This window comes from Caretta caretta, chromosome 10, assembly GCF_965140235.1.
Source record: "Caretta caretta isolate rCarCar2 chromosome 10, rCarCar1.hap1, whole genome shotgun sequence".
Taxonomy (NCBI): Eukaryota; Metazoa; Chordata; order Testudines; family Cheloniidae; genus Caretta; species Caretta caretta.
In genome coordinates, this window is record NC_134215.1 from 30505821 (window position 1) to 30533130 (window position 27310).

General features: G+C 47.9%; 1 protein-coding gene across 7 annotated transcripts; it reads left to right on the plus strand.

Moving 5' to 3' along the window:
• Positions 1–107: 107 nt before the first annotated feature.
• ROGDI (rogdi atypical leucine zipper) lies at positions 108–26966 on the plus strand. 7 transcript variants are annotated; one of them, XM_075132813.1, is made up of 11 exons: positions 108–370; positions 11874–11945; positions 12664–12746; positions 15008–15062; positions 16079–16159; positions 18960–19055; positions 20973–21071; positions 21677–21790; positions 22733–22782; positions 24186–24312; positions 26609–26966. In XM_075132813.1, exons 3-11 carry the CDS (start codon positions 12730–12732, stop codon positions 26702–26704), a joined length of 735 nt encoding a protein of 244 aa, XP_074988914.1. In that variant the 5' UTR covers positions 108–370; positions 11874–11945; positions 12664–12729; the 3' UTR covers positions 26705–26966. The 7 variants fall into 7 exon arrangements, 6 of the variants coding, with proteins under 6 accessions (XP_074988914.1, XP_074988910.1, XP_048722431.2 ...); XR_012670164.1 differs by lacking the exons at positions 108–370; positions 24186–24312 and adding exons at positions 1236–1362; positions 25930–26101; XM_075132809.1 differs by lacking the exon at positions 108–370 and adding an exon at positions 1236–1362 and having other exon boundaries at positions 25930–26966.
• Positions 26967–27310: the final 344 nt, after the last annotated feature.

A 27310-nucleotide genomic window follows, 5' to 3' on the forward strand; every position in this document is an offset into this window, starting at 1 on the left:
GCAGCTGCGCAGCCAGCGGCTGGAAAGAAGCGGCGCTTTCCCCTTCAAAGCCAGCCGGAGAGAAGCGAGGCTTTGAAGGGGAAAGCGCCGCTTCTCTCTGGCCGCTGGCCGCCCCTGCTCCCCCTGAGTCCTCTGGCGTGTGCGCGCAGGGCCGCATTCCGAGAGGGGCTTTAGAGCTGCAGGCCAGGGCCCGGGGCCCCCTTAGCCCAAGGCCCTGAAGCCCCTAAAGCCCCTGCGTTCCGGGTGGCCCTGCCTGCCGGGGGGGAAGCTGCTCCCAGAATCACGACTCCCAGAATCGTGGCCATGGGGGTGGTGCTGCGCTCCGCAGAGCAACCTGCACACCCCCTGCACCAAACAGGAGCTGCCCCAGGTAAGTGCTCTGCACCTCCTGCCTGCCCCAGCCCTGAGCCTCTTCCCGCATCCTCACCCTGAGCGCCCTCCCACACCCTAACTCCCTCCCAGACCCCGCACCCCACCCTGAGCGCCGGCTGTATCAAAGTGTTAAACCAAGATTTTCAAAAATAATAAACCACATTCGATCACATTGCTCTCACTAAAAATATTAATTTTTTAGTGAGAGCAAATAAAATAAATTATTTTAAAAATATTGTTTTTTTCATCTTTATCTCATTGTTTTTTCATTTCTATTTTTGTGTATGTTTTATAATTTACAAATATTAGTACAGTAGTACATGTATATAATTGATACATATACATATATTGAGAACCGGCCCCAGGCGTGCTCAAAAATTTTTCACTGATAGGGGTGCGCGATCAAAAAAGTTTGGAGACCACTGTTCTAAAGCAGCGGTTCTCAAACTGTGGGTCGCGATCCCATTTTCATGCGGCGGTGAGAGCCGGGTTAGACTTGCTCCAATACAGGTAAATGACCAGCTGCTTGTTGGTTCATTATGTGATGGGCTCTCAGTCACTGCATGGCTCGGGTGCACATCTCTGCAGCCAGCCTCCTCTGCTGGATCCCGGCCACTCCACCACCATTCAGTCTTAGGCCCCGCCCCATCTGCCCATACATTGTGATGTCACGCCAGGCCTTGTGGCGTCATCCCCAGTCCCGTGCATCTTTGCCCTCAGCTCTGGGAGATAATTCCAGCCGCTCACCAGCTCCCTGGGCCGCGTTGCTAGGCAGAGTAGAGGCCGAGCCGCGGTGGGAGGGGTCGGAGTTGGGCGGGGCCTGGGGAGGACAGTAACCAATCCCAAGGCTGGTGGTGCCGGAGCCTAGCCAGTCAGGAGTGAGGGGGGCGGGCACGAAGCGGAGCCGGCGGCCCCGGCCTGTGCTGAGGAGGAGTGGAGAGCTGGGGCATGGCGGCCGCGATGGCGAGCGCGGCGGAGCGGGCAGTGCTGGTGAGTCCGGGACCCTCCCCCTCCTCTGCCCCCCTGCCAAGGGCCTGGGCCCGCCCCTGCATCTCGCCAGCCGGGGGTTGGGTCCAGCCCCGAGGCCCTCCTCTGGGGGTGGGGATCCTTCCCCCAGGTGTCCCGGAGAGAGGCGCTGCCCGGCGTGGGGGAGGGCGAAGGGCTGCCCGGGGCCGGTTCTCCCCTGCGGGGCAGTGCCCCCAACGCAGCAGCCCGCCCCTCTCCGCCATCGCAGACAGCATCAGCCCGGCCGATCTGGAGATGCAGCGTCTCGCCTGGGTGGTGGCTGCCCCTGCCCTGGCCAGGTGACCCATCGGCCTGGAAGGGACTCCAGAGGTCATCTAGTCCCGGCCCCTGCACTCACGGCAGGACTAGGTATTATCTAGACCCGGGGTCTCAAACTCAAATGACCACGGGGGCCGCATGAGGACTAGTACATTGGCCTGAGGGCTGTACCACTGACCACCCGCTGCCCCGGCCCCGCCCCTACTCCACCCTTTCTGTGAGGCCCCACCCCTGCCCCACCTCTTCCCAACCCTTCCCTGCCCCCATTCCAAACCCTTCCCCGAAATCCCCACCCCAGCTCCGCCCCCTCCCTGCCCCCAGAGGGTACAGGTGGGGTGCAGGGTGCAGCAGGGGGCTCAGGACAGGGGGTTGGCGTTCAGGAGGTGTGCGTGGTGCGGCGGGGGCTCAGGGGGTTGGGGTGCAGGAGGGGTGCAGGGTGAGGCAGGGGGCTCAGGGCAGGGGGTTCGGCTGCAGGAGGGGTTCGGGGGGTGGCGCACCAGGGGCGGGGCAGGCTCCCTGCCTGCCTGCCCTGTCCCCGCGCCCTCTAGGGAGGAGGCCGGGACCTGGTGGGGGAGGTGCACAGGGGTTTGTGTGTTGCCCTGGCCTCTCCTCCAGGTACCTCCCCTGAAGCTCCCATTGGCCTGGGAGCTTCGGGGGAGGTACCTGGAGGGGTGGCCAGGGCAACACACAGACCCCTGTGCCTCCCCCCAGGTCCTGGCCGCTTCCCGGAGTGGTGCTGGGGCAAGGCAGGCAGGGAGGGAGCCTGCCCTGTCCCCGGTGTGCACCGGGCCGGAGCTGCTCTAGGTAAATGCTGGGGGGACCGCGGGGAGTTGGTAGGCTGTAGAAAATAACCCCGTGGGCCGTGTGTTTGAGACCCCTGATCTAGACCATCCCTGACAGGGTTTGTCCAACCTGCTCTTAAAAATCCCCAATGATGGAGATTCCACAGCCTCCCTAGGCAATTTCTTCCTAACTGTCAGGGTGGTTAAGCCCTGGAAGTTTTTCCTAATGTCCAACCTAAACTGCCCTTGCTGCAATATAAACCCATTGCTTCTTGTCCTATCCTCAGAGGTTAAGAAGAACAGTTTTTCTCCCTCCTCCTTGTAACAACCTTTTATGTACTTGAAAACTGTTATGTCCCCTTCTCAATCTTCTTTTCTCCAGATGAAACAAACCCAGTTTTTTCAATCTTCTCTCATAGGTGATGTTTTTTTGACCTTTAATCATTTTTGTCGCTCTTCTATGGACTTTCTCCAATTTGTCCACATCCTTCCTGAAATGTGGCGCCCAGAACTGTACACAATACTCCAGTTGAGGGGCCTAATCAGCGCTGAGTAGAGCAGAAGAATGACTTCTCATGTCTTGCTTACAACACTCCTGCTAATATATCCCAGTATGATGTTTGCTTTTTTTGCAACAGCATTACACTGTTGACTCATATTTAGCTTGTGATCCATTATGACCCCCAGATCTCTTTCTGCAGTACTCCTTCCAAGACAGTCATTTCCTATTTTGTATGTGTGCAACTGATTGTTGCTTCCTAAGTGGAGTACTTTGCATTTGTCCTTATTGAATTTCATCCTGTTTACTTCAAGCCATTTCTCCAGTTTGTCCAGATCATTTTGAATTTTAATCCTATCCTCCAAAGCACTTGCAACCCCTCCCAGCTTGGTATCATCCACAAACTTTGTAAGTGTACTCTCTATGCCATTATTTAAATCATTGATGAAGATATTGAACAGAACTGGACCCAAAACCAATCCCTTCAGGACCATACTTGTTATGCCCTTCCAGCATGACTGTGAACCACTGATGATTACTCTCTGGGAATGATTTTCCAACCAGTTATACCCCCACCTTATAATAGTTCTATTTAGGTTGTATTAATGAGGTTCATGGCATAGGGTCATTGCTGACTGTGAACTAAGCAGGGAAGCTGAAGTTTGCCTAGCAGCCAACAGGCATTTCTCATCCCTGACCTCTTCTTTCAGGGCACGCTTTCCTTGGTCCTCCCTTAAATACTGCTTGCGGGGCACTGCCCACTTGTCCAGTGTATTAGTCTCTTGTTCTTAGTAGTGAAAGCCTTAATTGATATAGGGTCAGTGCCCCTTAGCAATTGTCTGCTTCCATGTGTCCTGTGAAGACCATTAAGATCAGTAAATTGGAGCTACTGGTCCTTCCCCAAGGTAGGATCTTGAGGGTGGGAAGCGGATTCTTGTCAGGCTTTCAGCCCTGGAATGTCCTTACTCACTAGTACATCCTCTGTAAATCAAGGTTTGTGACTCTCTAGTATTTTACTTGTGTTGTTTTCGGGTCAGGATTGTAACTCGCTGGCTGGAGGAAATTTTACAGATGCCATCTCTGATAATTTTTAGCGATTTCTAAGGTACCTAAAAGGCCTTTGGCCTTGGATAACTGAAATTAAACATCGGTACTAAAGGACATTTTTATGACCAAGGTATGCATGGGTTTGTCCATCAAGAACTTAATTAACAAATGTGCCTGAAATTGTGTTCTAATTGAGACCCTATTGTAATCAGTAGGTGGAAAAGCAGTTAAAACAACCCTAGGCTAAAGGCATGTCTACACTATAGACTTAAGTCGACCTACATTAGGTCGACTTACGATCACTGCAGGAATTACTGCTGATGTCCACACTGCCCTCCTTCTGTCGGTGGTGTATGTCCTCACCAGGAGCGCTGTCACCCACTGAAGAGGAGCAGTAGGCAGGGGCTGAGAGCCCGGGCTCTCAGCTCCACACACCTCCCCTCGAAGAGCCTTGTAGCCACCCAGGCTTCTTGCCTCCCTGTTCCCAGCAGGGGGCAGCGGGGCACTAGCTGCCCAGCTTTCTTGTCAGTTTCATAGCTCCAGCATGGATCCCTGAAATTGATAAGACAGCCAACAGTCAATGTAAGTAATGCAGTGTCTGCACAGACATTGTGTCACCCTAACTACACCAACATAAGCCCTATGCCTCTCATGGAGATGAAGTTATGTCAGTGTAGTAAGGCACTTACATTGGTGGGACAAGGCTGTAGTGCAGTGGTTCTCAACGTGTTTATCATTATGGGCCGCAAAGTGTTAGTTGGGCCAAAAGTTGAGAACCACAGTTCCCCCCCCCCCACAAACCCCTATGTTCAGCGCTTTTCACCCAGAGACACCTCCACAGAGCGGAGAGCTGGGTGTGGGGCAGGGACCCCGACCCCCGCCGTGCGGAGCCAGGGAGCAGCCAGGACCCCGACCCCCGCCGTGCAGAGCCAGGGAGCAGCCAGGACCCTGACCCCCGCCGTGCAGAGCCAGGGAGCAGCCGGGAGCCCATGACCTTTAGCACACAGCTGAGCTGGGCCGCAGCTGTGTGCTAATTGGTCCTCATGTGAGCTGCGGGTTGAGAACCACTGCTGTAGTGTGTAAGCTGACATAATTAGGTCAATGTAAGCTGCCTTAAATTGACCTAACTGTGTAGTGTAGATCAGGCCGATGTAACAAAATAACCAACCAACCAAGACCTGCAGGAATATAAACATATCCCACCCTGTCTGAGAATCCCAGCCATCCCCAGCCCCTCAGCTTTTCTTCTCTGATCAGGCTTGTTTGATTTATACTCCCTTCTGTCAATCCCCAATCATAATTCTTCATATTAATTTTGGTTAGGGCAGTGAATCAGGTTCTGCAGGACTCGCAGGAAACCCCCAAATAGTAGCACTTGGGTTATATCAAACAAAGCCAGAGAACTTCGGATGTGTGTTTTTTGTGTGTTTTATTTCTTATAGTCTCATATGACATGTATGAAGTCATAATATCTGAGATCTGATGTCCAGGAATTCAAGAAAGACTAGAACTTATGTGGGTGCCATAAGTAGCTCCCCAGAAGTATTTGAAAAGCTCAAGAAAAAAAACAAAGGAAATACTAGAGCCTGTACACATCCTGGTCTTTTTCTCCCACCTCCTCCTTAATAAAGGGTTGTACCATCATGGAAAATGGCCTTGGACAGAGGGATGTGTTTATGATGTGGTTTTAACTGTTTCAGAAAAAGGTCCAGGGTACTCTAGGAAACTGAGCAAAACAAACTGCTGCTGTGTAAGTCCCTTTGGATGTGTCAGTCTGTGACACTGCAGGTGCCATATGCCACTTAGTGTAAATTCATGCGTGGATGAGCAAATTGCCCCAAATTCTACATATTGAGATTTGAGACTTCTAAACAAAGGTGCCTATTCTGAGCTGTAGATTTTTAACAAATTCCTAGAAGTATTCCAAACACAGTTAGGCTGGAACTGTGTTTTAGGTGACAAAATAACCAACCAACCCTTGTGTGAATATAAATATGCCTCACCCTCTCGAAGAATCCCAAGCATTCCAAGTCTCTCAGCTGTTCTCAAACATCTGCAAAAACGTAGCATGCCCTGAAGGTCAATAAACTGTCTAATCTGGACTGATCAACAAACGATGAGAACCAAGCCAGTTTGTGTGTGCCCTGAAAATGGAAGAAGTTTGGAAGCTTAAAAGTGGTTTAAACAGTTGATATGGTGTTCTTCCTCTTTAAATGACTGCACATGTGCATTCCACTCTAGATGTGCATGCACCCTGCACACAGTCACCAGAAATTTTTCCCTCAGTGGTACCCGTCATGGTGGCTCAAGCACCCTTTGCTGCAGCACACTGTGCAAGTATAAAGCACCCAGCAGACCCTGTGACCCCTCAGTTCCTTCTTACCGCCTGTGGTGGTTGCTGGAACTGCTCTCCTTCCATTCACAAGTTCTCTCAGTGGACTTTCTCTTTTTATTGTACATAGTTAGTTTTAGTAAATCGTGTTTATTGGAGTTTTCTTCCAATCCACAGTACCGAGGGAGGCCTCGGTCACCAGGCTTCAAGCCCTGCGTCTCCTGCAACAAGGTTATGCCCTTGAGCGACAGGCATTCAAGCTACTTGAAGTGCCTGAGAGATGCTCCTACTGGGGACCATTGCTAGATCTGCAAGGACTCGCTCGGAGAAGGATCGTGAGGCCAGGCAGAAGATCCTGCTCATGGAAGTGGCACTGAGTCCTTCATCTGAGCCAGGCCGAGTGCGTCAGCATCAGTAAGGAGTGCTCCTCCTACCTTACCAGAGTCCCGGCACCAATCACCATCTCAAGGGCCCAGAAAAAGACAAAAGAAACAGCGTGCCGAAAGGGAGGCATTCCTGGCACCGAAGGCTGCCAGGCATGGGAATCAGGGTAGAGTGCGATCTAAATCAAAGCACTACTCTACCTCAGATCCATAGAAGCTGGCACCGTTGATTCTGGCACCTACGTAGGCACCATTGAGTCTGTTGCCAGAAGAGCTTCTGTATTGGTGGCACTGTGCAGTACCGACACTATTTTGGTCCCGACCACACCGGAAGCATTTGTAGCTGTCAGGGACCTTCTCTCGCTGTCGGTACCGATATCGTCGGCAGTACAAGAGTCATAAGAACATAAGAATGGCCATGCTGGGTCAGACCAAAGGTCCATCCAGCCCAGTATCCTGTCTGTCGACAGTGGCCAATCCCAGGTGCTCCAGAGGGAGTGATCCTAACAGGTAATGATCAAGTGATCTCTCTCCTGCCATCCATCTCTACCCTCTGACAGACAGAGGCTAGGGATACCATTCCTTACCCATCCTGGCTAATAGACATGAATGGACTTAACCTCCATGAATTTATCTAGTTCTCTTTTAAACCCTGTTATAGTCCTTGCCTTCACAACCCCCTCAGGCAAGGAGTTCCACAGATTGACTGTGCGCTGTTACTGGTACTGGTGTACTGCTATTATTGGTATTGGTGAACAGGAGTGAACCAGCTGGGTCATTTCAATGTGAAGGGCACAGTATCGTCAGAAGGGAAACCTGCAGTGCTTGCCTCAGTGCAGACCTCTCCACCCTGTCACTGATCTCTGGAATGGTTGGGAACTGCACCTCTGTGGTACCCAGAGAGTCTCATCCTCTTCAGAATCGGAGATCAGGTCTTACTCTTCCCCTCCTTGAAGCCGCCGTTCTTGTTAATCCTCTAGACATTTCCACCCTTCCATGGATTTGGGCACAGGAGTACCATTGAGTGGTTGGTCAGGAGATCACTCGGGACCTACACCAGTCCAGTGGCCCTTTTGGAACCTATGGGGGTTTTCCCCCAGTTTCCCAGGCATATTCCAGGTGCTGCTATTCAGTGGCCTCTGAAAGATGGGTAGCATTGTCCTATTGGGTGGCACCCAGTCTGGACTCCGGTACCAAGCCCAGTATCAAACTCAAAGAGCCAGTTCAGCGGGATCCTGCTGATGAAGAAAGGGAAGAAGAGCACCCACAGCCAGTGCTGGCCTCCTCCCCTGATAAAACAGTCCCAAGAAGGGGCATGTCGCCTCCCCTGGGTGATTATAAGACTCACCAAGAGTTGTTAAAGATGGTGGCCTTGATTCTGAGCGTACAAATGGAGGTAGTAAAAGAGTTCTCCCACAGCCTGGTTGACATTTTAGCCCTTCTAAAATAGTTCTGCCTCTCAATGAGGCCATTATGGACCAGTTAAGACTCTGTGGCAGACCCCCACATCCCTTCCTGCCTACTTCAAAAAGGGGTGAAAGAAAATATTATGTTCCCACCCAAGGTTATGAGTTCCTTTAAACCTGTCCCCCTGTAATCCCTGGGAGTATCTGGTGCCAGTAAGAGAGAGAGACAGGATCAATTCAGGACTCAAAGAAATTAGACCTGTTCAGTAGGAAACTTTATTCTACCGGGGAGGTTACAACTCAGAATTGCAAACCAGCAGGTGCTGCTGGGCAGGTCTGATTTTAACATGTGGGACTCCCGCAAGAGTTCTCCTTGCTAGTGGACGAGGGAAAAATCGTTGGCAAGGACCTCTTTACAGGCTGTTCTGGATGCGGCTGACTCAGCTGCCAGGTCCATGGCTTCGGCAGTTGCCTTGCACAAGAGTTCACGGTTACAGTCCTCTGAGCTCCCGCAGGAGGTCCAACAGACTGTTCAGGATGTACCCTTTCAAGGAGCCTTGCTCTTTTTGTGACTCCTTCTGTTGTTCCGAACTCTGCTCCCAATGAGGTCACAGTCCAGGTTCCATCACAGACGCCTTCCTGCTACCTTGGACGGGACAGCTTTATTATACTTTCCCCCCCAATCCCACTCTTACACAGAGCGCTGCTAAAGATCAAGCGGGACCAGGTCCAGATTATTCTGATAGCCCCAGCATGGCCCTGCCAACACTGGTTCTCTACTCTGCTAGACCTCTCAATGGCAACTCCAGTCCCACTCTCATTGTACCTGGACGTGATCTCTCAGGAGCATGGTCGGCTGCTCCACCCAAACCTGAGTTCTTTTCATTTAATGGCCTGGAAGCTCCATGGCTAAATCCCAGAGAGCAGGCTGCTCAGAGCAAGTTCGCCCAGTCCTACTAGAAAATAGAGAGCCCTTCATCAGGGCTACTTACCTCTCAAAATTGAAGTTGTTCTAAGTCTGGGCATCCCAATCCAGAGTCTCACCCACGCGTTCATCCATCCAAAACATTATCGCACTTGAAACAGTAAGGTTTAGCAACATCTTCTATCAAGGTTCACTTGGCAGCAATATTAACTTTCCTCCTGAGGGTGGATAACCAGTCTGCTTTTCAAATGACATGTCAGTCAGATTCCTCAAAGGCCTCAAGTAAGGGAGCCCGTTCCCCCTTGGGACCTGATCCTGGTCTTGTCAAAACTTATGGGTCCATTGTTTTGAGCCTTTAGCAACGTGCTCTTTGTTATACCTCTCCTGGGAGGTGGTTTTCTTAATTGCCATCACTTCGGCCCAAAGAGTCTCTGAACTCCATGCCCTCACATTGAAGCCACTGTACACACAGTCTTCTTTATAGGTAAGGTGTATTTACATCCTCACCCCAGTTTCCTCCCGAAAGTGGTTTCACAATTTCATAGCAATTAGGCAATTTACCTACCTGTCTTTTACCTGAAACCTCATGCAAATAAGAGTGAACAACGTCTTCACTTACTGGATGTTAGATGAGCTCTAACTTTCTACATAGAAAGAACTAAACCATTCTGGTGGTCCACCCAACTACCTGTTTGTGGCTGTAGCGGACAGGATGAAAGGTCTCCCAGTTTCTTCAGACAGCTTTGCCCTGGATGTCGTCATGTATTCGCAAATGTTAAGCTCAGGCAGGTGTTTTGCCACCAACTAACCTGACTGCTCATTCCACAAGATCGCAAGCATCCTCAACAGCATTTTTAGTACAGATTGTAAAGAAGCAACCTGGTCAGTGGAGCACACGTTCTCCTCCAATTACACCATGACTTCGCATTCAGGAGATGATGCCAAACTTGGTCAAGCTGTACTGCAGCCTGTGTACATGAACCCAAATCCCTCCTCCTACTTAACTACTTGGGAGTCACCTTGGTTGGAATCACATGTGCAGTCACTCAAAGAAAAAACAGTTAGTAACCTTTCGTAACTGTTGTTCTTCAAGATGTTTTGAACATCCATTGCTTGACCCGACTTTCTACCCCTCTACATTGGAGTTTTCCAGAAAGAAGGAACTGAGGAGGGGGCACGGGGTCTGCTGGACGCTTTATGCTGGTGCTAATGGCACACAGCAGCAGAGGGTGCTTAAGCTGCCCCAATGCATCCAATGAGGGGGAAAAAATTCAGTGACTTTGCGCAGGGCTCACACACACCTAGAGTGGAATGGAAACATGCAACACAATTTCAAAGAACAACAGTTACGAAAGTTTAGTAACAGCTATTTTTTTTTATAGCTGATGGTATTGGGGAGAGGGAGTGTGCGGGCACCAAATGAAAGGAGGGCAAAGCTGCCATCCTCTAGTCTTTGGGGAAAGTCCTTCATGTTGCAGTGAATCTCTTTGCCTACTCTCCCCACAAATGGAACCTTTTACCACCACAGAATTGACTGTTCTTAAGAGCTGAAAGGTTTTTCTTTTAAACATTTAATGTGTTCAGTGGTTTTATGAAGACTCTTTCTAAGGAGATGTACTCAGAGAGGAACTGTCTGATTCTCTGGATTGGATCCATATCATGTTTGACTTGCTGTAAGCGCCCTCATTCTAGCAAACTCCCAAACCTGATTCCACCAAAGGATCAAACCTCTCATTGGTTCCCGCCAGATTCCTGCTGTAACATATCTCAATCTTTCGTCGGCACTTAGTGGTTAACAGGTATTTTATGAAATGGAATCTTATCCAGATGTGCACCCAATAGGCACATCTGGCAGGTTAACGAGTGTTATAACCAACATCTTTGTCCTAGCCCTCATTCAAAAGGGGTTTGCCAGCAGGACATTTCCATCTCATGTGAAAAGAGCTAGGCGAAAATCCACATATTTGCTAACACTTCTCCTAGTACACATTGGTAGGAATGGTATAGTGGTTAGGCCACTGGACTAGACTGGGATTTGAGAGACCTGACTCCCAGCCACACTTTGCCTGTGACACCTTGGGCAAGACACTTATTTACCCTGTGACACTGTTCCCATCTGAAAAATGGGGTTGTCCTTCCCTACTTCGCTGTGTTGAAAGTAATCCTCCCCACAACGCACGCACACCTACTGCCTTTGGTGTTCTTTTGACCAAGGGTGTTCTTATACGAATACTTCAGGTTTGCAGCTTCAGGATCTGGTTTTCACAGGCTTTCTCCATAGCAGACAGCTAGTTGAGGTCAGCTGAGAAGTTGTCCCATCAGATCTGAACTTGTTTATTACTGAATTTGTGCAAACAGTCCCGTCCCCTCAACTGAATTTATTTTGGGTTCTTTCCTAATTAAGCTGCTGTTTGGTAAACTATGTGGATGAGACCAGTATAAGAACCAGGCTAGAACAGCCCCAGAGTTTTCAAGGAGGCAGGATCTGGGCTTTATGCTTCATCTGAAATGGATACCTCCAGCAGCACATGGCCACCTACCACCACTATTATTCATATAATGTTCTAAATAAATAAACATTTGCTCAGTGGAGTCAAGGCAAGATATTTTGAAAGGGGATATAGGCAGCATGGAGAGGTAGAGAAAATAACTCCTTTGAACAATTCAGTCAAAAACTGCCTACCTTTCCTCTTGTTATATTTCCACCTGCACATACCAGTAAACTTGTTCTCCATGGTGTATGTGCTTCTGTGCCTTGGAAAGAAATTAAGATCAAGGATCCTGTGAAAGCCCCAAGGGACTCTCTCGTAGATGATTCCTGTTTTGTCTTTCTATGGCTATAGGAAGAAGAGTTTAAATGGCTTTTGCAAGAGGAGGTTCATGGTGTCCTGAGACAGCTGCAGGATATTCTGAAGGTAACGAGCCAGTTCCAGCCATGCATGGGGAATTTGCCTTTTCAGTTGCTTTTTTCTGGTTGCTGTTTTGTTCTGTGTGAACACAATGCTGGGGTGACAGCCCTGGAGAGCAGAGACCTCTCTTTATCCCCAGAGAAAATATATTAAAAACAAAAACAAAAAACACCACCACCCCTACACGCATACTAATAAGCTAACTAGAGGACCCCCCAACCCTAACATGAGCTCTGGCAGGAGCAGTCCTTTAAAACCCCACTCAAGGGGTTTCCTTGTGGTTTCAAGTTCATCACAGCTTCAGCTCAGAACAAGACCACAGTCTTATGGGACCCAGTCCTTCCAACCCTTCCCTAAGGATTGGGTCCCTTCTTGGACCAAGGGACTTGTCTGTTTATTTGATCAGGAAGAAGGCACTGAGCCGGTTTAAAACAAGGCTGTTTATCCAAAAATTATTTCTTGGTCTGGTGGTCCCTGGAGAATCCAGTTTGAACGAGCATATTTGCACCTCTCTAGAAGTGGCTTTACATCAGCATCCCTCTCCTCCTAGAGGAGTTGCATACAATGCCACAATAACACCTACACAATTGCATTTTTAATACAAGGGACCTCAAAGGTTTAAACCTAATTCAATAAAGTTAATCTTAATCCCATAAGGTTTGTCCAGGATATTGCAGAATTATGTCACTCTGTCACAGTGTCAGTTCCCTTTGCTCTTGTGCAGGAGGCTTCTCACAGGTTTGCTTTGCCTGTTGGTAGCACAGAAGGACCAGTCAAACAGGAGAACTTCATGCTGGGCACTTCAAGGTAAGTGTGTGTTCTCCCTGTGCACGTTTGGTCTTGGGATCCTCCTTGCGTAGGAAAGGAGGGGGAAGGATGTGGAGGACTGAGGCAATTCGCTCCCATTTTACACAGATTCTCCTGTTGTTGCTATCACCCATTTAACATCTGGAGACGCTAGCACACTTCCATAGTTGAGCACATCCACCTTGTAGTGACCCAGGTGCCTGGCTTGCAGAGCGCAGAAGCTGATTTACTTTGGTGCACAATTTTAACTCGTTTCCTACAACGTCTGTGACAGTTTGGCATTATTTGTCTCTTCTCGCTTGCTGCTCTCCTAGCTTACTTTAATCATTTGCATGTCACATCTTCCTCCCTCCCCCATTTCATCTGCTTTGTTAGATAACAAACGTGGAGATCTGAATGCAGTGGTATTTAGAAAAGCAGCAGTTCAAGGCTAAGATAAGAGCCCCTATCGGACAGCTGTAGCTGGGAGCTACCCACTCTCTGCTCTGTAAATCCCAATTTAAATGTTGTACTGTGTTACTCCCACAGTTGAGTGGTTGGGTCGATAGCTGAATATCTGCTTCTAAATAGATGTTGAAATGTTCAGCCATAATTTCATTATTTGAACCTTTACTGCTGTAAATTTCCAGCCCTTTAAAAAAGAGACTGTCGCTCTGAGGAAAGCCTGATATTTTGCTGTTTGTGTTGTAAAAGGCAGTTAGCCAATGCTCATTTAATCATTGTTTAATAACCTTCTAAAGAAAGAACACTCGACTTTCCCATCTGTTCTGCTTTCTTGCCATTTTATCAAACATTAATTGTATTTGCCTGTTAAAATACACATACCTGTCCTTGTTTACTCTATATGCATTAGCATCTTTGGTAATGTACATACAGGATGGGAAGTTCATTTCTTTGATCCCATAAGAATAGTGCTCTCAAAAAAATCACTCCTGTGGTAGGCTTAAGTAAAATTAGATGCTTCCCATCAGATGAAAGTACTTTTTAAATGGATCACATTTTAGACTTTACGAATTTCCTGTTTGATTCTTTAGTGGAATCACCAGGTAGTTTTCCTGGTCATATTCTGATTCATTACATCACTGCTGAATAGTTAGATCAGTTCTGACCATGCTCAATGTGTGAATAATGAGGAGTCTCTGTCTAGTGCTTACAGCTGGAGACCTGGGCTCAAGGAATCTGAAGTCTGTTCTTGGCTCTGCTGCTGACTCTGTGTGTGGCCTTGGGCAAGTTCCTTAACCTCTGTGTGTTAGTCTCCCAAAATGTAAAATAGGAATAACGTTTACCCACCTCACAAAGCAGTGTGAGATCTGGATGAAAGGCGCTATATAAATGCGGTTACTACTAAACTGCATCTGAAATAGTCACTGTTTCTGAGCCTCCAGTCCAGCTCTACTTCTGTAGAGTTACACAGTAGACAGTGAAACATGCTTCCACAAAAGTTCTGAGCAGCTGTGGAGCAAGGGATTCTGGTATCCAAGGGGGAAAATCTGTGTGTGCAGAGATTGTCTCTGTCCATTCCTCCTGATGTTTCTCTCTTCTATCACTTCAATCTACTTTGAGTTGAACTGCAACAGGTTTGTCTTTGTCAGATGGTGGGAGGTCAGTGAGATCATGGTGTCTGTGTTAAATGAGATGGGCTCATAAATTGGAGTCCTCAAAGCCCAGATACTTTAGTTTCCAGTCATTGTTTCATATAAACATGTAACAGGATTGTTGAAAAGGTGGGACCTTTGCTGAAGGTGACCAGTTGCCCAGCACCACTCTTCAACTTCCTCTATGGCATAAGCAGAAAGCGTACACAATGTCAGATTATAACCTAGTTTGTGATTTGCATCCACGCTGTTAGTGCCAGAACTCTAATGTTTAAATGGTGAACAGTGTGTGGATTGTTAATACAGGGAGGAAAATAGTTTAGGATGGGACCTTAGTGCTCTAACAAGTCAGTTACACAAGGGAGCATCTCTCAAGCAATATTACAGTTGCTGGCAGGAGGCTTGACCTAAGAGTAGGTGGTGAGAATGCATCTCCCTAGCTGAGCTGTCCACAGGACATACTAGGACCAGCACTGGGGAGCTCCTGTGTACCCACCTGGGAGTGGGGAAGGTCCTCTCTGCCCTCTGCTGTGTTGCATTTTGGTTGGTAAGGGTGGAGGCTGGTCCCCTGTTCTTGCTGGGGGTGAGAGGCTGGCTGCTTCTGTACCGGTCTCGGTAGGCTGTCTCCTGTGACTCTCACTGGTTGGAACTGTTTTGTCATTCCAGTGCAGACCAGGTGAAAGGAGTATTGATGCTGCAGGGAGATGCTCTATGCCAAGCTGTGAGTACCAATCCACACCAATCACTTTGTGCTAGCACTGAAGCGTACTCCTTGCCTTTCTTTCCCTGCTAGACCTTGTCCCTTCAGATGTCAACAAGCGGGGAGGTGTGTCAAGCCCATTGGGAATGGAGCTGCCCTCTGTGGTGGTGATTGACTGGTTGCTGTCTAGTGATGGCACCTCGGTACCACAGTGATTGCATCTCGCCATTGCTTTGGTTGGTTTTACAATAGGCTCTGGTGCCAGCCGAACACTGCCATGCAACTGAATGAAGATGCAGCCAAGTCTGTGGCTGTACAAGGCACTTCTTGCATAGCTGACATGCTGCTGGGACATGATGCCAAGGGTTGAAATCTGTATCTAAACAAATCTGAGTGCAGGGATGAGGAGGAGGAAGATTCTGTCCGTACATGTGTGTGCTATCCTGCTGGGGTGTGTTTTCTCTCCCAGTTAGGGAGTGGCACCTTGGTTAGCTGCAGTCCAGTCTTAATATGCATGGTGTATAGTCTTAGATCTGTTTTAACTCAGCCTTCCAAAACTGTCACTTACTCACCTGGGACAGTTCATTATTTATGATGACCGAGTGAAATACCATTCGTGTTTGCAATATTGTAACCCTATGGTAGGTAGGTAGAGGGCTTAACTGTCACGTGTACTGCGATAGACCCATCTTAGCTGACGGGCGTCTCACCTACGTTGCCCCTTATCTGTACCATCAGAGTTCCCTCACCACCTCCTGAAATGAACTGGCAGTCTCCTCTCTGGGCCCAGTTCAGTAACGGCGTTGTCATTTATGCCTTGCGTCTCCCTCCTGTAGAAAAAAGATTAAGGTGAAAAACTGGCTGAACCAGTACTGCTCAAAATGCCCCCACTCAGCAGTCAGTGTGGATGGATCTGTCGGAAATGAGATGGATGGGTTTGAAGGGGTATGCACAGCACCTTTTGTTCAGGGGGTGCCCTGCTCTGCGTTTTGTGGGGGAGTTCCTCTTATTTCTCTCTCTCTCTCTCTCTCTTAAAGGATATTAATTTGAAAATGCCCAGAAATAACCAGCTCCTGCACTTCACATTCCGCGAAGACAAGCAGTGGAAATTGCAGCAGGTATGGTTATCAGGAGTCTTCCCTGTGTTGAGCTGGTCTGAGTCTGAGCAGCCTGCAAAGGCCCTCTCTTTCAAAGAGAAAAGGACTGGTCTTCATTGGGGTTCTCCAGACCCCAGTACCCACCTTCCTTTCCTTATCAGTTGGAGTGTGATAGAGGAGGGGGCAGAGGTGTGAACTAGTTGGGATTAGGGCGTTAGAAGAAAAAGGGTGGGTGCTTCTAGTTCCTGAGACATCAATGAGCTCAAAGCTCTCTGGGTTGGAGTGCTGAGCCTGTGAAAGGAGTGCTCAGAGCACCTGGGCTGTAGCTCTCTCTCTCAATGCCTGTTGAATCTTGGCTGGCTGAACAGAGAACAGTTCATCTGGCCCTGAGCTGGCTCACAAGTCTGCTCTCATTCCCTGTATGAAATCATGTCTTCTCCCTTCTCCTCACTAACAGCATATGCCAGTGCCTCAGACTCTAGCTATATCTGAATTCTTCAGTCGGAGATCTGGCTTCTGGAAATCTAGTGTTCAGTCTCATAGAAGTAAAGTTTTCCACCATTGAAGTTTAAAAACTGACTCTGGGGTTCTATGCTATGTAGATCCTTATACATTGTCTTGGATTTTTTTTTTTATAAGCATATTTGGATTTTGGTAGTTTGTTGGACACATCGGTCTACAACAGATTGAGAGCTCTAATTTACTGGCATTTTAAACATGTTAGCCAATTGCCATGTTTAGACTCTGTGGTAGGTGAATCAAACCCTCTGTTGATTTGGGCTTTGAGTCACTGAAACTTATGGCTATGTTGAGGAGTTTGTGCTTTGCAGACAAGTGAGCTTTTGTGATGCGCTCAGCAGTGTTTCCGACATATAGTGACTCTTTTTTGTATTGCTGCTCTATTGATATTCTTCCACCGTCTCTTAAGTACAGCTCCTGCCTTCATTTACTTTGGAAGGACTTGGTCTTTTAAAGTTATTTAGATGAGGAATGCGAGAGCCTAAAGGAGGCAGAATAATAGTATTTCATGAGATTATGAGGGGACCCTTGTCCTGTTTCTCTCAGAATAAGCCTCCCATAGTGAAATATCATGAGTCTCTTCCATGAGGGAGTGGGTCTTGCCAATCAGAGGAAGTGCTGTGAGTCTGCTTGGAAAGGAACCAGAAGCGGGAGCTGGTTGTGGAGGGGAAGGTAGTTGTTACTTGAACAGGGAAAGGGCTGGGAAGCCTTCGGGGAAGTGGAATAGAGAAGGAAAACAGGTCTGACAGAGGAGGCAGGGATGAGCGGAGTCCTTGTATTGACAAGGTGGATGGTGCATGTCACTGCAGCGGCTAGTGGCATAAGCTGCTCCCAAGTCTGTTGTTCTGGAATGTTCCTGGAGGTGGGGGATCTGCAGGGTAGTGTCCTGTGATGCCATGTCACGAGTGCCAGCGGTATCTGAGCCGCCAGCTGCTTGCAGCATACTGGTGGTTTTGCACTGGACAGGTTTCCTCCATCTAAAGACACCCTCCTCTGAGTCACAAGACTCCTACTGAGACTTCTGAGCTGCGTGCTCTGGGGAAGCAAGTGCAAGTCATACAAGAGCTTTTCTCATATATCTATCCAGGGCCTGCACTAGGTAAGGTTCAGTTCAGCATGGGAGACTTGTGCCGAGATATGGGGGAGAAAGGAAGCTTCAGACTACAAGCTTCCCATGAACAAAGTGTCCAAAGCTGTGTCTATCTGTTTCACTGTTACATTTGCAACTGGCACTTAGAACTTGTTTGAAAACCCTAGCGAAACATGCCCTTCACAGCATCCTGCTCTAAACTCGTTCAAGTGCTTTTTTGTACACACCGACTGCCTCTTACCCTAAGTTGTGCCTACCTTTTCTGTGTTCATCCTCCGCGTTCATTAATGCCTTCCTCTGTTCCAGCTCCCACACCAGCCTCTGGTGCTGAGTGTCTGAGTCTCACCCCCACTTGGAGATGCTCCTCTGCTCTTCCCCTCTGCCAGTGAACCCTTTCTTTGCCTTTGGAGTTTTTCCTCACTCCTATTATGGGCAGCTCTGGCAGGATTGCTCTGTTAACGGACCATATGCTGCAGTCTCTCTTGGTTCACAGGGGTTCATGCTAGATGTGCCTCAGGTCTATTCTATGAAAGGTTGCTCAAGAGGCCAGCCCCAGTGATATGTTCCCCTGCACCCAAATGCTGCAGCAGCTACTCTAGAGTGTTGGTAATCCACTGTTCCAATGAACCTTAAAGTTAGAAATCAGTGCTTCGTGTTCTTTTAAAGTATTCAGATGTTGTATTGATTTTAGCTCTATGGCAATGATTCTTAAGAGCAGCCACTGTAATCAGATCACAGCTGAAGATGGGGAGACTGGACAAAGACAGTAACCAGAATGTGCTCTGAATGCCCTATATCCTGGACAGTGGGAATGCCTAGCTGGATAGCAATGTATCACTTTTGTTTCTGGCCCTGATTGCTCACGAGGTCTTACTACCTGACATCACTGCTCCTTCAAACCATCAGTGCTAGTTTGATGGTCCAGGACATAAAATAGCAGGCCCCAGACTTCAGATCATTGTTTCTTAAAATGCCTGGTCTGGTAGATCAATCATTTTATGATCTTAATGGCAGAGGTAACAGCTTGCTTTAGTGGTGAGTGCCGAGTGCCCAGAAGAAAATGCCTTTAGTGTTATGGGATGATCAACATTTTCTTTCCTGTCTGTGCAGTGGTAAGGGATGGATCCTGGGAGACAACAGTGGGATAGTCTACTTTTTAGCATTAGTTCAGGGGGAGCTGATTTGACAGGGCTGTATTTTGTACCTTTGCAGATCCAGGATGCTAGAAACCACGTTAACCAAGCAATTTACCTGCTCACAAACCGAGATGTAAACTACCAGTTCAAAACAGGCTCTGAGGTCCTCAAGGTGAGCAGAACGCTCTCTGGGAGGTGGGGTAAGAGGATAGACTCCAATTCCACATTTCTCCCCTCTTTTTAATGCAGCTGCTCGGTGTTGGGTTTTTTTGTACTGAGTTGAAATCTCTGCAGAGACTGGTCACACAAGGAGTCTTTGGTAGTGCAGGGACTTAAACCCAGGTCCCTGGCTACCGTCCGAGCCACTGGACAAGTTGACTAACTTCTCACCACATCAAGTGTGAGAAAGAAAAGCCTGTTCCGTTTTTACTTGGGCAAAGGCAATCAAACAGGAAAAGATCAGCAAATAAGACCACCCCCCTTTTTCTTCCCCCTGGGAAGATGATGAGTCATAGTTCAGAGTGCCTTAACGTTCTAGTAGTCATGAGCTCTGTAAAAAGAAAAGGAGTACTTGTGGCACCTTAGAGACTAACCAATTTATTTGAGCATAAGCTTTCGTGAGCTACAGCTCACTCCGAAAGCTTATGCTCAAATAAATTGGTTAGTCTCTAAGGTGCCACAAGTACTCCTTTTCTTTTTGCGAATACAGACTAACACGGCTGCTACTCTGAAACATGAGCTCTGTAGCAGATGAACACAGCTCCCCCAGAATTCTGGGTTGGGCATTCTTCCCAAAATAGGGACTATATCTGAGGAAATTCTCCTTCAAGATGCAGTATTCCTGCCAGGTGAAAAAGCCACTACTGTCACAGACTTATAGGAAAGAGCTTGCTCATTTACGGCCCCAGTCCACAAATACTCAAGAGTGTGCATAACTTCATTCACGTGAGTAGTTTCATTGACATTCATGTGATGACTCACATGACTAAAGTTCTGCACATGCAAGATTGGAGCCCATCAGAGCAATTAGGCAACATTTTTATCTTCTTTTGTATGTAAAGCTTCTAGAAGAGCTTTCAGTGTCTTTAGATCCCTCTATGACTGTCAGCACTTAAAATCTTTAAATTGTTTTCTCTGCTGTTTCTTACATAAGGCACAATGGGCTTTTTTTTTTTTTTAGCTGGAGTTGGAGGTGACTTATCCTGAAGAGGGGTAAAGTGGGGTGAAGGAATGTGGGCTGACACTTCTGAAAACATTCTTGTGCTTTTTATGTAAGGCTGCATGACAGTGGTACATTTTCGCCAGCCAAATTACACTTATAAACAGCAATTTTCTTTCCCAGTTTAAGTCTCTGAATTCCTGCTCCTCTTTTCTTATAGCAATACAGTCTCTCTCCCTGCCCAGCTTGAGCAGGTTCATTTTGTTTCTAACCCTGTTGCCAAGTAGGGTGTAAATTTAGAGTGAAGATTTCACAGTGGGATCATGTAGGTCGGGGGGTGGGGAGGGAGACAACCTGGGAGGGAGGTGACTCGGATGCAAATACCTTCTGCTGTTTAGAAGAATTTGCAGAGCAAATCATGCTTGGTCTCATTGTAAAGATGCCAGGAGAGGTCTGTAGCATGAGTGACTTTCTTTAAAGCAAGCTACTTGATTAGAATTCAGAGTAACAGAATATCCAGGAGCTCCAAGCTCTTCCAATGGCAGATCCCGTAGAAAAGCAGAAGCTCTTATATGAAACATCAGCACTTTCTGATCTGGAACCTTCTCCCAGTGACAGTAAGTCATTGACAGAGCATTAGAGTGATGCCAATTAGGCTGTTGTGGTTTTGTTGGGAACATCAGCAGGGATATGCAGTTGACAGAACATGCCTGCCCATGAGTAACCTGAAGAGGGCTTTGCTCTCTAGGGGTCTGAGCGAGAGCTGCTTGCTTCTGTTTGAGCCTCGGGTGGGAGCATGTGTGTAGAGTTGACGCCATGTCTTGATGCAGTTTCCCCTGTAGCAACTCATGCGTGTTACGCAGGCTCTTCAGCTCGCCCTCCAAAGCTGCATCATGGCCTTCAGACAGGAATATGTGTTTTCTTTCCTAGCTGATGGATGCGGTGATGTTACAGCTGACACGAGCTCGGAACCGGCTCACTACTCCAGCCTCCTTGACCCTACCAGAAATTGCCTCCAGTGGCCTTACGGTAACCTTATATCAGTCTTGGTCTATACTGCCCGCTCCCTCTCTCTACCCACTAGTGAGGGCTATCATGCCCCTCCATGATGGGGACATGGTTTGCTGTTTCTAATCTATCCTTGTCGGACACAGTATAAGAGAATCTCCTTTTTAGTCTTGTATAACTTCCATTGTCTGGAAGCAGATGTAGACCCTGTGCTCAGTATTGGTGGTTGGTCTACCTTTCTCTGCTCAGACCTGGGCTTAAAGAGCCCTCAGCCAGGAGAAAGAGTTTTGGCTTTGTCAACTGGGCTTCTCCAGAGCAAAACTCTAAAGAGGGACTAACTATGGAGTCTAACCCTTGTCTCTTCTGTTCCCTTACACAGTGTTGGTGCAAGAGCTGTCTAGAGGTCAGGTGCAACAAGAGAAATGGCCATCATGTATGGTCACGTCCCTATTCCAGTCTCCCTGTAAAACATAGCTTTTCTCCTTTACCTAAAACTCTTAACGTCTCTCTGTCTCTCTCTTCCATTTAAAAAAAAAAAAAGAGAGAGACTCTACGGTAGTATTCCCCTAGCTATAGAAACAGAGGGTCCTGTCACTGATGCAGAAATCATTTCCATTTTCTCACAGAAAATGTTCACCCCCGCTCTGCCCTCGGACATCCTTGTGAATTTCTACATCAACCTAAATAAGCTGTGTTTGACTGTCTACCAGCTCCATGCACTGCAGCCCAATTCCACCAAGGTAGTCTCCTTTATTCACCTTTCCCAGTCAGGGGAGATATGGGCTAAAAAGACGAGTTCTCAGTTCCTTGGATGATGCTGACACCTCATGACGTGATGTGGTGAGATTTCCAGAGCATGGGATGAGTGTGTTTAGTGTTAGGTACCTTGAATTAGGTCAGGATGCAACCAGAACACCTGGTCTTCCTGGAAATGCAAACCTAGGTTTGGGAATAATGATTTAGCAAAGATGGAGCTATTTGAGTGAGCCCCAGAGGGAGTCATCACTAAATTTACCCGCATGATATTTTATTTTAAAAAATATATTTGGGTCAATTCCTTTATAGTGTTAAAGGGACACAGTCAAGTTAATGAATATTTTTCTAATAAAAATCCCTTATCTGTGTTACAAATACATCTTAGATTATTTAAACCAAAGGAATTGTAAAGAGTTAATTTCATTTTCATGAAGTTGCTTGGTCACTTGGATTTCTCAGCTTGGACAGTGGAAATCAGGCTAGTCAGTTTCATTTGGTTTATAAGTAGTTTCTAGTGAGTTTCACTCTGAGGTTCTCCCTGGTGCTAGGTTTTTGGATGCAAACCCTGCATAGCAATGGATTCTTTTCTGGGACTATTACTCTGGATCTTCTGTGTGAGCTGATTTAGGTAAACTGAAACTGGGCCAGACTGGACCCAACAAACTTAGAGAATTCATGTCCTCGTAAGGGGCAGGGAGAGACCAGATGCTAGAGGCTCTTTTGGCTCTGCCTTTTGTTTACTCTTAACTTCTATGCATGCACCTGCCCATGTTTCTTGATATCAAACCACTGTCTCCCTGTATACAGCAGTAAACATGAGTCTCAGCTGCACTTTGTCAGAACATCCTGACAAATCTTTGATTGTATTTTTTTTCCTTATGTCAGATTTTAAGTGACTTAATTTCTCTCTTGCATCCGTTGTGTAGAACTTCAGACCTACTGGAGGGTCCATTCTGCATAACCCTGGAGCCATGTTGTAAGTACTGTCTTCTGAAGGGTTGTATAGCGTGTGTAGGAGAGGGTGATGTCCGACACTGACTCATGACAAGAACATAGTCATTGGCATTAGCCCTGTTTATGAATAGCTTTGAACTTTTGGCCAAGGAGAGCATCTGTTAGGCCAGGTCTACACTACCGTCTTACGTTGGTATAACAAGGTCACTCAGGGGGTAGCCAGCCTCTTGGGGAGGTGGAGTAGCTTCGCCAATGGGAGAAGCTCTCCTGTTGGTATAGGTAATATTTTCACAAAGGCCATGTCTACACTAGCACTTACGTCAGCAAAATGTTTGTTGCTAAGGGGGATGAAAAAACATCCCCCTGAGCGACATAAATTTTACCAGCATAAGTGCTCGTGTGCATAGGGCTATGTCGGCAAAAGATGCTCTCTTGCCGACATAGCTACTGCCGCTCGTTGAGTTGGTTTTATTATGTCGACAGGAGAGCTCTCACCCTTCGGCCTAACTTGGCTACACGAGCACTCTTCTAGTGGCACAGCTGGGCTGCTGTAAGCGTGTAAGTGCAGACATGACCTAAGGCAGCGCTGTAAGTGTAGACAAGCCCTTAGGTAGGGCAGCTCCAGTGAGCCAGAGCTGGGGCTGTACCTGCTGAGTACTGGTGCAATAGCAAGATCCCTTCAATGACTCCTTCCCTGGCCCAGACAAACATGGCTGTTCAAAATACAGTCCTCACTGAGAGAGGAAGGGGCTGGCAGGGAGCTCAGGCCCTGCACAAAAGAGAACATTAACCTCCCACCACTACAGTCAGTGTTTCATTCCCTGTGCTGCTGCCCCTGCATGTTCCCTGGTTAGCCAAGGCTTGACCCTGCACCTTATTTAAGCTGGGCCGAAGCAGTTTCATATTCAGCATGTCTGGCAGGTGTCTCATGTAGCCATGTGCTTCTGACAGAAATCCTTGTGGTTTCTTTCAAAAGTGGGGGAGAGAGGGGAAGAGTTCTAAGTGATTCATACTGATTCTCTGCACCTGGGGGGGCAGCGGTGTAACTGAAACTAAGTGGTGGTGCAGTGAGCTAGATGCATCAGCCTCTCCATTTACAAACCTGGGTTCCACTTAATTTGACTACAGGTAAAACGGAGTTAAATGTCTACTGGATGTGGCTGCCTACAGTGGATAGGTTTCCCAGTCTGTCATCTCTATTGCTTAATCTAGGACTGGACTGTTGGGGAAAGGTGCTTTGGCAGAACAGTGGAGGGGAAGCTATGTAGCATTTGTCTGCTAACTAGCACACTAAGCCTCACTCTCATGAGCACTACATGCACCTATAATTTACAGTCCAACCCTGACTTAGCTAGTGTGGCCCCTGGATTTATCAGAGTCCATGGAGCCCTGTCTGTGAGCAGCTGTGGTGTGTTCTCTTTGCAGTGAGTGTGGCAGCCAAAGATATGAAGTCAGCCACGTCCATAAAGTGGAGTGTGTGGTACCTTGGCTAAATGACGCCCTTGTCTTCTTCACGGTCTCTCTGCAGCTCTGCCAGCAGCTGAAGGACAAGGTAGGGACGTGGGCAGGAGTTCTGTTAGTAGCGGGCTCCCTTTGCTTTTAAAGGGTTTCAAACCTGTTCAAATTAGTTACCTAGGTGCTCTCGTGAGCTGGAATGGTTTTGACCATGAGTGCTTGGCACAGAGATCAGTATGCAGTACGAGATAATTTGTTCTGTGTATTGATGGCACAGGATGTTCAGGGAAATAATGAAAAATTGTTGCTATGGAGCTGACGAATGGTAGGTGCTACGCAGCAGGAGGCTAGTTAAAATTCCGAATAACTGGGTGAGATTTAGTAACAGGGTGTTGTTAGCAGCTGCAGAGAGAGCCCCTTAGAATCCAGCAGCCTGGTCACTTTGGAGGTGGTTTGCAAGGTTAGAAGTGTCACTTGCACCTGTAGAGAACCGGATGAGGTAATTAGCTCACCAGCTGAATGTCAGGGAGAAGGCAAACAGTACGAAATGCTGGGCTGGGGATGGGGGCTCCCTTTAACTGCTGCTATGTTTATGTTGTACTTGGAGCACAAGGGAAAAAACAATAATAAAGACACTTGGCGAAGGTACCCCGGTGTGGACTGTATGTGCTGTGTAGCTCATCAGGAGGGCTTAACAGTCAGGGTTTCCAGGAGCAGAAGGGGGAACTCGTTCACAAGGTCATATGAGGGACTAGTCATGCTGTTTCAGAAATATGTATTCCTGGGCTAAGGACCGTGGCCATACATTGAGAAACTGAGATGAGGGGCCAGAGGTTCAGAGCTGCTGGAGAGGCAGTGTGGTCAGACAAGGACTCGGGAGGATCTGAGACCTGTTCCTAGCTCTTCCACTTATCTGGTGCGTGACCTTAGGCGATGGGGATAATATTTTCCCTCCTTTGCAGGGTGCGTTGAGCTCCTTGGTTGAGAAGTGCCATGTAAGAGCTCGGTGGTCTGGTGTGTATCTGCTGTACATTATATGAAGCCTGTGGCAGTGACACTCTCTGTGTAAAACACTATGCACAACTATGGCTCCATAGACAAATGGAACAAATAATAATTGGCCCATTGTAACGGCTCTTGAACTTGGAACCAGGAACCACTCCTTATATAACCAGGGCTAGAACACTCTGGCAGGATCCGTGTAAACCTGTCAAGAACCAGTAGACTGTTGGTAGCACTGGTTCTGGATCACTGCTGAGGCATACGCCTGTGGTCCCTAGGATTCAAGCGTGGCCCGTTGCTCCTGGCTTGGGCTGTGTACGCTCTGGGGGAGGTATGAAGGGAATGTCACTCTCCAGAAATCCCACTGGCTGAAAGGAGCTCTGCCCAGCCCCCTTGAGCTGGGAGCAGCCATTGTTCTGAGTTAAAGGGAGGGATGTGAAAGAAAATAGAGGGGGCTCCTGGGATTTGGAAGGGGTCTGGCCAGAGAGAGATCGGAGAATTACTGACTCCAAGTGAGGGCCCAGATCTAAGACAATCATGGACTCCTTCCAGCTTCTCTCATCCCTAGAGCTGCTTCCAGTTCTGGCCTGTGAGGTGGGGTTGGGGAGGAAGCTGTCCCTTTAACAGAAAGAAGCAGCTTTAACGTGAGACTGTTATTTAACAAGGATCTAGGGAACCCAAGGGCCTACCTGTTTTATCCCTTGTTTTCCAGATCTCTGTGTTTTCCAGCTACTGGAACTACAGGCCATACTAATCCTTCCACAAGAGTTTGACCCTACACGACCCCGACCACTACTGCCCTGCCCCTCTTAGGAGGAAACCCCTGTGTACCAACCTGAGAGGAGTGCCATGTCGCACTGGCCTGTGTCCTGCCATACACCAGGGTCAGTGCTTTCCAGAGACATTACCTGTAGGAGCTGCTTGTGCTTCAGACCTCAGGGTTCAACACATGGCAGCACTGAGCAGGGCCCCTCGCAGTGCTGTGATGTGGACTGTGAGCTTGCTCATGTCTGCGTAGTCACATGTGGAATGTTACTTATTTGCACCTTGCAAGCCCATAATGAGTTATGTGGACCATGTCCGAGGGGTTGGGGTGAGGGGAAGACCATGAGCCAGTAAAGCTAATCTAATTTGCACATACCATCGGGATTGCTGGACCATGAACAGAGCTGGGGAGAGACCGAGACAGACAAACACTAACTGGGGCAGGCTGAGTGCTTGTTAATGTGCAGCACATCATGGATCAAGAGGATGCTGTTTCATGCAGTGACCTAGGATGGTCCATCAGGGTTTTTGAATGGCCCCAAGACTCATTCTTTCCTGTCCCAAACCCTCCCCAGCATCTGTCCAGATGTTTCTTGTCATTCATTTTGAGATGTTCTTATTTGCAGCTGTTACTTCCTTCTCCCTGGCACCAATGTGACTGTGTGTTACTCCTTGTTTCTGAGCCCCAGGTGAGCCAGTTATTTCTGTCTGTTAGAATGTAGCTTCTGTTTGCCATTTGCACATAAACCTCTCTCTCCCTAGCACAGGAATGAGCGGAGCCTCTGTCCGCCGTCTGTGCCAGGCCTTCTGTTGTATAGTCTCTATGATCTACCACAGGGTGACACTAAACACAGATCTGCAGACAAGACTATGTTGTTCCTGTGGAAGGATGGTGGTTGTTAGCTGCCTAACCTATTGATGCTACAGTATATGAATCACCCCCATAACCAGTCAATATTTGTGAAATAAAGTTCCTCAGACCAAGCGCTGTGCTGCGTGGCTGTTACAGGCATTGTTCAATGCTAGGACATGCTGAGAATTATTAGTGGTCACAAGTGATTTACTACCTCTGTAAGCCAGGATATCTCCTGGAGGTGCTTAGTGTGACTCAGCTAGAATAGCCTGGCTTACTGCTCAGCAGGGTAGGGTGGAGGGAGGATGGCTGCAAAATAACAGCTAAAGGGAGGCTTGGGCAGAGCAGAGCGGGATATATGGGGTACAGTGCAGTATGAAATGAGCAGAAACTGAAGTGGGGATAGACTCAGGCAGGTGCTAGAAGATCACGATGAGGAAGGTAACCCTAGACCATGGCAAGAGTCTGGAAATAG